This window comes from Caloenas nicobarica, chromosome 3 (genome assembly GCF_036013445.1).
Source record: "Caloenas nicobarica isolate bCalNic1 chromosome 3, bCalNic1.hap1, whole genome shotgun sequence".
NCBI classification, from domain to species: Eukaryota; Metazoa; Chordata; class Aves; order Columbiformes; family Columbidae; genus Caloenas; species Caloenas nicobarica.
In genome coordinates this window covers 91413686-91427146 of record NC_088247.1, presented here as the reverse complement: position 1 = coordinate 91427146, position 13461 = coordinate 91413686, and the positions used below count along the sequence as shown (strand labels likewise).

Sequence of the window (13461 nt, the reverse complement as noted above, 5' to 3'; positions counted from 1 at the left end):
ACATAGGAATAACTGTGTTAGTGGAAAAATCTCTTAGTAATCAATGCTGGCAATTCCTCCACACAGGATCAGCAACCCCAGATACTGTGGGAGTAGTCAGGCTTGTTAGGCCTTGAGCTTAGGAAATAGTTTGAAGAGGGTCAAACTAGTTTAATTTCAGGAGAGTTTCAAGATAGTGGAGATAGTTTAAGGACTGTCTTAATTGAAACTGCCAAAATATCTCTGCAGTGAAACATAAGGAAAAATGGGAGGCTGAGGGGGGAAAATTAAACATCACGAAAATTTAAAAAAAAAAAAAGTATTGCACAGGCAAATAAATGCAAAATTAAAAAATGCAGCCACTAACTTTTCCAGAAATAAACCATTCTCCATCATACAGAGGATAAACATGGGCTCTTTCAGAGAGAAGGAAATCATAAAAATAAAGACAAAAAAAAAAAAAGCTGTATAACTGATTCAACCACTGTTACCAAGGGATATTTTACTCCATGAGCATTTCAGCAGAAATTATCTCTTAGCTGAGACATAGACCCTTTTGGCACAAGAGTATCTGAATATATCCCGAAGGCTGGAAATGTTTCTCCAGTTCCACTAGTGACCTTTCCTCAAAGCACAGCCTGGGGATTCTTGCAAGGAAGCACAGGCTTTCCCCACTTATGGGGAATGGATAGTGAGCGTCTTCACTGACAGATATTTTTGTGTTATGTAGGGCTGATGTGTAGTTCGGGTACGGAGCAGGCAGGGGTACAGCAAGGAACGCTGAGCAGATGTGACACGGAGCGATAACATCCTTCGCAGAAGCCAGTATCACACAGTTCTGGAGGGCTATAAATATGACTGGAATTCTCCAAGGCCCAATTCCTTCGACAGAGTTGGGCAGCTCTGCACTGCCGTGCATTTAGACTGCACTAAATCAGTGTAATCCTCAGGCTTCCTTCATTTGTGCGCTGCTGTGAATGCTCCTAGGAGACTATAAGCATCACTGCAAGCAATATCGTTGATTCTACATTATAATGCAGTTTATGACAGCTTTTGGATTGATGTGTTGATTTATTCACTAAACAAAGAATTTATCATTACAGGCATGCTGACTGTTTCTCTCGTGCTGCTGTACAACACATAATTCCTTTTAGGACTCAGTAGCTCTTACAATGTATGTAATGGAATGAACCCATGTAAAACACAGAGCACACATAGACTGTGGCTTCTTGAAAAATCACCCGAGGAAGGTTTTTCGAGGTTCAATGACAATGTCAGGCTTCGGGAGCCAGAGCCACTGCCCTGTTCTGACACATTTGCCATTACTCTTGCCCAAGAGGACAGGCTGGGAAGGCGAAGGCCGAGCAAGAGGTTGCCCTGGAACAAGGCAGGGCAACTGCTGCAACACTGTGAACTCATAACTTCTGGCCTTTTGGCCTCCAAATTTTTTTTGGTGAACAAGTCATCTTATTGTATAAGTGAAATGCATCCTATTATTCTACGCATGATTGATTGAAAAGTGCTACACTTGCTGGAAAGACTGTTGAACAATATAGTTTCCACTTACAAAGCACTTTCCTTAAAAAGACTCTCAGGGCAGCATCATATAAAAATAGTTTTACTAAAGTTGTGAACCAACTTCTGACAAATCAGGACTAACAAAAGCTAAGGTATAAATAGAAGTGGTTTTGTGGGTTTTCTCTTCTCTAGAGGCACAGAATCTCAATCAGTGCTGGACTGTAACAAACAAAAATGCCCTTTTCCAGACACACAGGAAAACAAGGACCTTCCAGACTAGTGGCACAGAATATAAATAGGTTTTCAAAACTGCTTCAAAACCATAAAACTTAGTCAAAACCGTAACATTTGCATTTTAGAACAAGCCAGGCCATATCAAACAAATTTTTTGATCCAATTCTTTATTTTATTTCATACAAACTAACATCTTCTGCTTTAGAGAAAGGTTAAATGAGTTATATTTTTATAATTAATGGAATCAATTGTCTCCAGGCACTCAAAGATATGAGGATTATCTCAAAGTCTGCCTTGTATTAGGATTCCTGAAAGACAAATGCTGGAGAATGTATAATATTATATATTCTGTGTTTATAATGTGTCAGTTGGCAGAATAAATGGCATCTTACTGGTCATTTTAATAATTAATTATTTTTGTAAAGTAGTGTTTTGGTTTTTTTTCTTATAGCAGGTTTTGAAACAGCTACATGTAAAGCTAGTGTTCGCTGATCCAGGGTTTGGGTAATCTTGATTTTTCTCTGAGCCTGTTCCTTCTTCTGCTCTGTGCTGAGCTTTTCTGAATCTACCAAACCTGATGTGGTTTAATCCACAATACCAAAGAGGGAAGATCTGTTTCTGTAAGCCGAAAATAATTCTTATTGCAGTTAACTTTGCAGCTGAATCAGTTCTGTTGCTCTTTAAGTTACGTCTGACCAGTCATGTCTGTGCAGAGCAGCAGCAGCGAGGTTGAGCCGGGTATCTCCAGAACCCATCTGATGTGCGCTGCTATCTGCAGTGTGGTAGCCCCTCTATTGAAAACACCCCCCCCCCCAAAACGTTTACTTACCAACAACTGAATTTATGATACCCTTGGGGTCTGTAGTAGCTGAGCTTTAGGGACACTGACTGCTTTGGTCTATATACGGGAAGTAACGATTTCAGCAAAAGTTTACTGGCATCAAATCCTTCTGTACATTCTCCAATCATCCCATAGTCTTTTCTCTTGAAAAAAAATACTAGGAAGTGTTTTTCCATTTTTCATGGAAGGCTGCTGGTCATCCCCTTTTCCACCTTTGTAGCCACGAAACATTGTTCAGCCTCACCAAAAGGGAGACCTACAGCTGTCTCACAACCTCAGAGCATCACCCACAAGTGGAGAGGCACAGTAACTTTGCAGGGAGAACTTGGGTTCCATCTCGCCATCTTCCAAACTAAGACCTGGGTGATATTCAGTTAGTCCTTTTTCGCTCCAATAGCAAACAGTGCAGTAGTTATTTGGGGCAGTATTTAGTTACCTCCATTAAAAAAACATGATTAAAAACATAGTATTCTGCTCTATGCTGCTGCCGAGTAATAGTTTATGCTATTTGACACCAGATATTCTGAGCATTCGTCATTAAAATAATATTTGGCCGCTTCCATTAACCAGTGATCACTGTATGAGAAATATTTGATGTAAAAATGACGAGTTCTTCCTGCTAGAGCTACAGCATGACAGATCTGCTTGCTGAAATTCTACTTCTGTCTCTAACAGCAGCACTAAAATAGCTTTAATAATTAATCATGCACCGATTAGATTATAAACTCTGAGATGGGCCGGGGATTTTTGCATTATGCCTCAGACAAAAGACACCAGCAATGCTTAACTAGCAGTCACCTGCTCCTGCTCCACCTGCCATTGTGGGAGCACTGTGGAAACCAGAAGGGAGACAAAGGCCCAACAGAAATTGATAAAAACCTTCACCTGCCCCTACATTCAGGCTCCTACATTCAGGAACACAAGGGAACTGTTGAAACAGGTGCTGCTACAGCTGCGCGCTGGAGTATGACTCTGCTTATTAACTCGTAATTCGCCAGGTGACACTCTCCATCATGGCCTGTTGGAAAGGCGGTGGAAGGCAGTGCCCAAACTTGAGGCTGCGCGAGGGTTAGGGAGGGAGTTTCCTGGCTGGGAACACCAAAGCAAACAGCTGCTGTGGAAGGGCTGGGCAGGGAGAGACAAGGCTGGGTGGGCCCCCTAGCCTGTGCTTACCCCTTTGTAGGGTTCTCTCGCCATTCCCACTTTGCCCTGTCAGCTGCTTGTAATGCCACCAACAGATTTCCATGGAAATGGTATATTTTTTTGCTGGAATGGTATTATATGCAGCTGACTTTTGAGTAAGTAGGAGTTTAACACTGAGACCCACTAGAACTCACAACTGGAAAATTACTTCCTCGCCTTAACTTCTAGTTTGGAATTTTGCTCAGCTATCATAACTAACTTTTTCCAGGCCCTTTGCTCCTGCTCCATGACTCTTGGGGCCTATTTATGACAACTACAGAGGCAAAGGGCCTCAGGGGAGATAGTCCATATGCTGGTTGGTTCTTGAATGAAATAAGAATACCAGTGTGTCCAGTGTAATGCTTTTACTGGTATAAAACTATTATTTAAAAAAAGAGGACCTTAGAACCAGTTTTAAAATACCAACAAGAATTGCTATCTGCCTGGCCTTAGAAACAAAGCCAGTTGTAGGGGAGGAGGTGGAAAGGGACCCTGTGGAATACAGTGAGCAAAACAAGTTAAAAATTATTCATTTTGCCAACTGTTGAGGACTAAAGAGCACTGAACATCACAAACCAAGAGTGATTATTAAAAAGCACTCAGGAGGCAAACAGTTGTCGTTCCCTGCTGGTCAGCGCAGAACTAGGGGTGTCTGGGCTAGTGGGTCCGAGGAAGCTGGGGCAGGGCCAGCACCCCTGTGGGGATGGCGCCCAGGGGCTTGCGTGGGGTGAGCAGAGCAGCAGGCAGCTCTTGTGGGACATATGACCAGGGGACGAGGGGCTTGAGAGGGCCACAGCTGGTAGAGCTGCAGGTGAATGTCACTGTCCTCCCCCCTCATGGTCAAACTCAGCACAGGTGAGTCGTTTATGTGATAGGCACAGCATAGACCTTCATTAGTGGGACCTTTTTAATGAACAGCTGAGACCTGGAGGCATCAACATGTATCCTTCTGCAACTAGGGATTTAGAGACAACACAAACCACATGGCTTATTTTTTTCCTCTTTTCTCTGTCCTTTCTACCACAGCCCTTTATGAAAAACAGAAGTTAAATAAGAAAAAGATATCTTTAATGAAACATTCAGGTTGAGAAATCAAAATCAGACACTCAACAACAGGAAGTTTCAAAAGCGGTGTTTATAACAGCGTGTTGCTGAACTCCAGCACACTTGCATTTCTTTAAGCCATTTTATAGTGTATACCTTGATTCAACAGCTGGGCACAACGATAGTGTTGTGGCATTAGTTTAGCACAGCAGAATTTCCTAGGCATAGAAAAGTGAATTGAACTCAAGCCCTGAATAACTTCCTGGCTCCTGCAGTCAGTGCTGCAACTTTTGTCTTTCCAGTAAACATATCTGAATTGTTTCCCTGTGTGAGTAGGCTTTATCTTGTTTGTTTTTTTTATTTTAGGGAGCTGGAGACAGTTTTATGGGAGCACTGGCCTTCTACCTGGCTTACTATCCCAAGTTACCCATGGAGGAAATGATCAGGAAGTCAAACTGCGTCGCATCAGTGAGTGTCCAGGCATCAGGGACACAATCTTCATATCCTTACAGGAAGGACTTGCCTCAGGACCTTTTCTAATTGACATTGTCTCACTCCATGTACTGATTTTATCTTATCCCAGACAGCATTATTCTCCTGACTGCAATGAGGTTCTCCTCTGCTGACTGGAAACACTAGGGAAGTCTCTTTACTTGTTCTTTGAGGAATCCTGTTAGTTCCTGTTCTACAAGAATAAGATGGGGTGGGGGCGGTGGGTCATTCGAACACAGCACAGCAGGTCTCTCTGGCCCCACATAACACCATGGGGCTTGTGGCCATCCCACACAATGCGCTATACTCTACGTGAAGTCTACAGCAAAACATCTGGAGGGTGTTGGGCTCCTGGTAGTATTTTCACTTGATTTTATCAGAACTTCTAATGTACGATGCCAGCACATGAAGTAGAGCATTAGCTTTGAGATTGCAGCTTCAGTCCTCAGACAGCAAGGCCAGCACCGTACAGCCCGCCCTGGTCCAGCTGTTCCCCTGTGCCCCAGACATGGGATGTGGCACCACACTCTGCAGCTCTGCCAGACTGCCGAAGGTCCCTCCAACTGGAAACAGGACAAGAGTGCTACTGAGGCAGACTTTGAAAAAATGTTTCAAGCCATATCACTCTAAACATAGGTGAGATAATTAAAGAAAAACTTCCAAAACCATCAGAGAATGACTTTGGCTATCTACTTTCTTCATGCTTAAGGAAAATCCAGGAGTGAAAATCCATCCTACTTACCTGACTGAAAATAATACAGCCCTTTTAGCCATGGTCATAGCTTATCCAAAAGCTGATCTTATTTCACCAGGTTCCCCATTGCTTCTCCTTTTCCTAGGCAGGAGCTGGTGCAATGCTACCCCTCCAAGGAATGACACCAATTTGCAGCCACTACTGTTGAATCTGTGGCTGGTAGGTTAGAAAAACTTGCAATCCTGCCATTGAATTCCTGCTGTGGAAAATGTTAATTTTTATTGCCTTATAAAACAATAGTTCCTTTGAAGATTACAGCCTCTTTCACAATGGAAAACACAGACAATGGGATTTGCTATTTAATTTTTTTTTAATTGAGTACTGTAAAAATAACTCAAAAGATAAATAAATGTTACTGTGATGATCTATGTCCAGACATGAAGAATTTTCTCTCTCTACATTGTTTTATTCACAATGGCCTTCAAATCACAGGAGATGGTGATCCCGGTTCATTTCCTCTCTTTTCAGCCCATGTTGCTGGATTTCTGAATCAGTGTTCACCTCTTTCTCCCCTCAAACCATCCTCTCCTTGTGCATAAATCAAATCCAGTCATTGTTCAGATAGAGCGGATTTTTCTCTTCTCTGTGAAGAGGACACGTTGTTTTGCTATAGGGGGAAAAAAAATAATCTGTCAAGAAGCCTGAAGTGTTAAAATTCAACTCAACGAGCCTACGTTCCTTTCTCCTGGCTGCCTTCACTGCTTAAATGAGTGTGGAGCAACTGACTGGGCACAGTGCTGCTGTTAATCAACTCTTGAAGGAGTTTAGTGGTGCTTTCACTTTACTACATGTAATTTTTAGCTCCTGAGGTCCATTTCACCTCTGTGAAAAAAAGTATCAGGATTTAAGTGGCTGAAAACATTCAACAGCTGCTCTGCCTGACTATTCTGAATCACAGCTGCTTGATGTGGAGACAAAAATAGGTCCTTACTGCTTTCTACTGCTCTTCAGCTCCAGCGCCCAAACAACTACAAGTGATGAGCCGGATCTAGTCGGTCTCACAGACTGACTGAAAAGTTAACCAGGGGTCCTGTGGGTCTCTCAATGAGGCACAAACTGACCTTGCCTCCCTGATGCAGATGTTATCAAAGCCAGGGCAGCTACAGGTTACGCATAGTCGGTGCATCACTAAAAATTAATAATAAATAAATCAAAGCAAAGCTTTACAGTGCCACTTGAAGAGCACCACTGTTCTGACTGAACTTCATTACATGAATTCCTTTGAAAGCTACGCAAGAGCTATCGCATAATAACCAACTCTATTCTTCCACATAAAAGTTTCACTTTAAGAAATACTGCAACTTAGTAACACATTCTGTTGCTACAGTTAGGAGGTAGTGAAACTTGGGCACTACTGCCACTACTTCACTAAAAAGCTTCATACTGTTGAGGTACCAGGTTTTTGAGAAGTACAAAACATAAGGTGAAAAAGCATGCCAAGTGAAAATGCCTCCCAACATATTCCTGATGTGAGTTGGTATCTAGACTCAAATTTACTTCCCTTCACACATGCAGCACTTTCTCACATCAATTTCTCACTTGTGTTCTACTACAGGCTACAAAGATCAGAACTTTTTTCCTCATGACTTCCAATTTTGTACTTCAACAACCTACTACGTGTTCTGTGACAGAAGCACTACTCAGCCTGAGCTCTCCCCTGCCTTCACATTTCCTACAAGTTGCAAAGCTTCTGCACCATCACTTTGCACAATGTTTTCATGCAGTAATTTAAACTCTTCCTATTCAAGAAAATCATCCTGATAATCTCCAATTCCCTTTCTGCATGTGATTCAGGAGATCCACAACCTCTGTCAACACTGTCCTGTACTGTTAGATCTGACTTTGAAAAGGTTAGTCATCTAACACAGAAAATTATAAGAAAAAAAAGCGTGACTCACATAATCACTGGCCATGCATTATGTTATCTACTTAGAGCTGCTTAATACATTTCTTTATTCTATAGATTTAAATAAACCTTCTTTGCATTAACTCCCCTCTACTATTTCTAGCATGGTCTGGTTTAAATTCTAAGTACCCCAAAATTCAGCTTTTTAATGTTAACTACAGACTGGTTCCTCCCCCAGAAACTTGAGCTCTTTGTCACCTTTCAAAAAGCCTGGTGAGCAAAAGGCAGCTAGGCAAGTGCTACAACCCCCCAACAAATCAGATTCTTAAACGGAGAAAATCTGCAAGGACTAGAGGAACATAATAGAACCCACAAACTGTTATCTGGAGAGCAGTCTCATTTGTGGAGGAGAAAGAACTTGTGTTTATTTCTTTAAAAGTCCATTTTGTAAGTGGTGGTTAAAATTTATTGTCTAGAGCACCCATGGCAGCTTAACAGAACATTTCTAGTGATGCACACTTGATAGCTGCTTGCTGGAGGTAGCACAGTCTAGCAAACCACACAAAGAAACAGAATGAAAGAACTCCTGTGTCACTTTGCTTTGCCACTGACATGTGGCATGGCTGTCATCAAGGACTCTGATGTGTCAGGCAAGTGATTACTTTGTTTCACTGCCACAATCTGTAAAATGAGGGTAACATTTACTTCCCACTGGAATGTCATGAAGCGTACAGCAACTGTACAGTCATCTGAGTATGAAACGTTATGACATATTCTGCTCAGATGGGAAAAATCCTGTTATATTAAAATCTTTGCCCCACAGAGTCACAGAAGCTTATAGAAAGCAGGCCAACTTCTTCCCCAAGCTCTTACCGATGGGATCATATCTCAGCAGGACCAGTTTTTCCTGCAGTCGGAGTCTCCTCACATTGAAACAGTAGCCCGTCTCGGCCGCACTTTTCATCCTCACCAGAATGTATCTAAAGTCACAAGGAAGGTCTGTGTCAGCGCACAGGCAGGCAGCAACGGCCACCACCTGTCTGCCAGGCTGTGGACAAAGGGACAAGCTTTTGGCATAAACAATTTGGCACAATCACCTCAGCTACTTCATTTCAACATCATGAATGATCTGGATGGGAGAATCAATGCTATATGCTAAATTTGTAACACAAACAGCCCACTGTAAACCATTACCTGCAGCATCAAGTTTAAATAAATAACTCCTGAACAGAAGACAAGTCCAGAGAGCAGTAGCTCATCCAAAAAACAGTGAAAGTGGAGGAAGAAAAACAGGAAAGGGGGGAAAAAAAAAAAAAATCAGCATACAATTGAGTCACTATGGCTTAAAAGATAATGGCAAGAGAGGAAGGATGATGGTAGTTAAAGATGTTCGGGCTGTAGATAACACGGTATCACAGACCATCACTTCCACATGCAGAGAGGAACCTGAGCAGATAGGATGCAAGAAGAGGCATGCAAAAGGAGAAGCAGGGCCCCTTGGCACTGCCCATCCTGCTGGAGATACTGAGCTTGATGTTAACCCAGCCACGGGAAACCCCTTCCCCCACTGGAGGGGCAGCCACTGCCATCTCCCTGGGCGCAGGGAAAGCTGGGAGAGGGAGGAAGCCAACCCCGCACCCCCAGCCTGGCAGCATGCCGAGATCCGTGCAACTTCCCAGAGACAGGGCATCTTCTGAAGTTTCAAAAGGTCAACCCATTTAAACAGTCTGTAAATTACATATTTCTCTTCCATGGCAATAAAGAGAAGGATACATCTCTGCATGCGGGCATTCAATTTTGCTGGATTTTCCTGCTTCTAATACAAAATGGTCTGACAAAGTGAACTTTGAAGAGACATCCATTCTTCCTCACTTGTGCAGCTCTGACCAGCGTACTTCCTTGAGCTCTCCCTTTTCAGCTCTGCAATCTCATTTACTGTTGAGTTCAAAACAAGCAGGAAAACGCCAGATTCCTGCAGACCAACTGACCAAGCATGGTCTACGGACTATCTCAAATTATCATCCTCTACTGTACACTACTGCAGGTGTGATGTGTAGCACCAGTAACCACACAAACTCCTTCCCATGTACCTCACCCACTTCCTCAAAGCCTCTGCAGTTTCCTCTTTCTGGGGGAATCAGTGGTATCAGTATGACCATCCCCTGAAGTTCTTGTGCACCACATATTTGAGTCCAAGCACTTTCTGAACAATACACCTTGTTCAAAAAACTTGCTGCCCAATGAAGAAATGTAACTAGGAGCCGAGGCAGAAAGAACAGTAGAAAGCTATTGGGACACAGGGAGAAAACCCAAGGGGAGCACAGAAGAAGAAACAATATAAGGAGATAACATATTTCTGAAATGGGACTATAAAAAGAACAGAGAAAGGAACATCAGGAAAAAAAAAAGGAAAGAGGAAAAAAAAAATACTACACTAACATTAGTGACACCATTTTAAAAAGCTACTTCTTCACCTCACAGAAACATCCTGCTTTGCTGTGTTTGTTTCTGCGAACAGTTAACAGCAGAAGGCTGAGATTGTCAGGCACTTACTTGGGAAGTGCTTTCTTAAATTAAAGCCCTGACAATTGTGCAGAAATCCTGTAACAGAAGAATCCCTTCAAACCCAGCAAGTGGTTGGTACTAGCTCTGATGGGGGCTGAGTCTTAAAAAAAACCCAAAAACAAACCCAAAAAAACATGAACGCCCCCCCGCAAAAAACAAACCAACCCCAAACACACCAAAAAAACCAAACAAACAAAACCCCACATGAAAACCCCAGAAAATGTACCAAAGGCCATAGTTCCCAAGGTTGTGTGGTACCAAATCTAATACACTCACATAGAATGCAGCTTCTGAGAATCAGAAGACAGAAATGTATCCATATAAATGCACCAATTTAACCCCTTGGATTTGTCTTGCTAATTTTCTTACAAATAGCACTTTGGATGCGACTGTCTCTACACGATCTTGTCTCCTTGCATCTATACTGGAACACTACTGGCGTGCTGGAAGTCTGTATTCCTTGCCAATCCTTAGAACACATCAGCTTTCTTTACAGGTCAAAGGACTGTGACTGCTTTTCTCCCAGAGCCCACGAACATCTCTCCGGAACTAGACTACAGAACAAATCAAGATGCCCAGAGCACTGACTGTGCCCCATCCACTTCGCACGTATAAACATAAGAACGTGCTAAAACCCGGAAGCGTTCTGCACCCAGCCTACAAGAAAGGTTCATGGCACCTGCTTAAAGTCCAGCCCACAAACAACAAAGCCCCGTGATGTACCTCAGCTTGCCCTCCTCAGCTGAAAAGTATGAAAGGTAAACAAGAGGATGATTATGCAGATAATTTGTTGCTGCTCTTTAATCATAAAGCACAGAGGCGTGCTTTCCCAGCACAGGGCGGTTTGGATATTAGAGCTCAGCTCAACACAACAGCCCATAGGACAAAACCTGCCCTTGCTGCAATTTTAGAACCTGGAGGGGTTTTCACACCAGTCTATACTTACCTGTGAAAAGAAACACATACAGAAGGACAAAGAGGATGCAGCTAAACTCAAGGATTGCAATTGCCCGGGCATATTAAAAAAATTCTAGAGAAGCCTACGTTTTTTAAAGTCACTTGAAGATATAGTGTGTTATCAAAAATCAAAAACTGGTGAAGAAAACATCACTTACTTAGATTTGCTCTTGGCCACTGGTTTTTGAAACATGAAGAAAAGAAAAAAAAAGAAGAAACAGTTATCATTTTATCTTGTTTCCTTTACATGCAGCATATAAAGATTACAAGTTTTCCACTGCCTGCCTTTGCAATAGCCCCAGATAGACTGTACAAAAAGATTTACTGTCACAAAAGAAATGCCCCTCGGCCTCCCGCCTGCGTGCTCCCAGTTGCCATTATACCACCTTTACAAGTCTCTGTGCAAACGCAGTGCCGTAACACAGAATGCACTTGCTGTGGCCTCCAGATGCTTCCAATATGAAGCTTCAGTGCTGAATGTGAATTCGCCATATGGATACACCATCACTTGAGGCAGGTTTGAACCGATACCGCTGGTGAAAAGCGCAGTCCTGCTCTCCCCTACTCGCTTACACCCACCCCTGCTCTGGTTCTTGCCATAGCGCCAGCATAAAGGCCGGTGAACCAGACCAGGCAGCTCTTCTCAGATCAGACCAACCTTCTCACAACGCTGGTTTTAGGCCCCCGATCTAACCCACCACATGGCATGAAACAGGCAGAATTATTGTCTTCTGTCAGCTCAGTGAATCCGAAGTATTTGTAAAGTGACAGCGTAAGCACACACGCAAAAACCCCACTACACCAAAACGTAAGCTTTTGCTGATCTATACCCTGTCAGTGCAAGTCTCGCTTAGGCCACTGTGAGCTTCTGGGCAGCCTCCTCCAGCGCCGTTCCCTCACCGCGCCACAAGGTCACCCAGACCCCGTGCCGGGCGCCTCAAACGGCCTCTCCCCCGGGCCCTGCTCTCCTTCACCTCCCGGACGCTACTCCATCCCCATCCCCACCCGTCCCCGGGGGGCAGGGAGGCCCAGGCCGCCGGCTCCGTGTCGTGAGGGAGGGGGCTGAGGGGCCGCCGGACCGGCCGCCTCGTGCCGGGGCGCGGGGAGGACGCGGCCGTTGGGGGCGCGAGGCCTCGCGCCCCCAACGGCCGCGTCCTCCCCGCGCCCCGGCACGAGGCGGCGCGTCGGGAGGCGGCGCAGGCCCCGCGGCCAGAGGAGGTGCCCGCCACCGCCCCGCCGCGATGCCCCCTGCGCCACTCACAAGCCGCCGCTGTCAGGAACATAACGCCGATCTCCCCTGAGCGCCCCCCAGCCCCCCCCCCCACCTCCAACGACACCGCCGCCGGCACTTCCGGGACAGCGGGTGCAAGCGGTTCCGGGGCGCGGGGCGGGGCCAGCGCGTGGGCGGGGCGCGGTGACCGTTAACGGCCGCCGGCGGTGCGGGGGGTCGGTAGCTTTGGCTGGGGGAAGAGCTGTCCTGGGTCATGCGGGTGCCGGGCAGGGAAGGCGGGCGGGCCGGCCTGCGCCCCCCCCCGCTGGCAGCGGGTCTGGGTCCGGCTCCGCAGCAGTCGGTGCGTCTGCAGACTGCCGCCTGTCTTCGACCCCCTTTATTTATCTAAAAACGGGGGTACTGCTATGGCGTCAGAGCCCCCGAGGCGTTCGGTGTATAAACCTACCAGTATCTGTGAGATAACTGTGTGAAAGCAATGGGCAGGGAGGCTCGAGGGGGCACCAAGGCGAGTTTTCATGTTCTTCTGATCAGGTAATGAACTGCTCAGTTATTATCCTCCAAAGCAGGGACGTCAAACGCATTTCCACCGGGGGCCACATCACCCTCGCGGTTGCCTTCAAAGGGCCAAATGTAATTTTAGGACTGTAGTGGTAGTTACATTTGTACAGTCCTAAAATTACATTTGGCCCTTTGAAGGCAGCCGCGAGGCTGATGTGCCCCCAGTGGAAATGAGTTTGACGTCCCTGCTCTAAAGAATCCACAGGAGGCTGATGGCTTACTTCTCCCTCCCCCCAATTAGGTAAACGGTTAATGAAGGA

General features: G+C 45.0%; 2 protein-coding genes across 3 annotated transcripts in view; one reads left to right on the top strand and one right to left on the bottom strand.

Annotated features, from left to right (window-relative positions):
* The window catches only part of RBKS (ribokinase), a 68645-nt gene extending 63208 nt beyond the window's left edge, over positions 1–5437 (top strand). For both annotated transcript variants that reach the window (XM_065630387.1, XM_065630386.1), the window contains one exon: positions 5165–5437. In XM_065630387.1, the coding sequence (XP_065486459.1) occupies positions 5165–5338 (174 nt within the window). In that variant the 3' untranslated portion in view covers positions 5339–5437. The remainder of the gene's footprint in view (positions 1–5164) is intronic.
* An 898-nt stretch (positions 5438–6335) lies between these two features.
* On the bottom strand, positions 6336–12752 carry MRPL33 (mitochondrial ribosomal protein L33). Its single transcript, XM_065630388.1, has 4 exons — positions 12674–12752; positions 11571–11589; positions 8764–8870; positions 6336–6651 (listed from the first exon to the last, which is right to left on the bottom strand). Exons 1-4 carry the CDS (start codon positions 12693–12695, stop codon positions 6602–6604), a joined length of 198 nt encoding a protein of 65 aa, XP_065486460.1. The 5' UTR covers positions 12696–12752; the 3' UTR covers positions 6336–6601.
* Between the last annotated feature and the right edge of the window lie 709 nt (positions 12753–13461).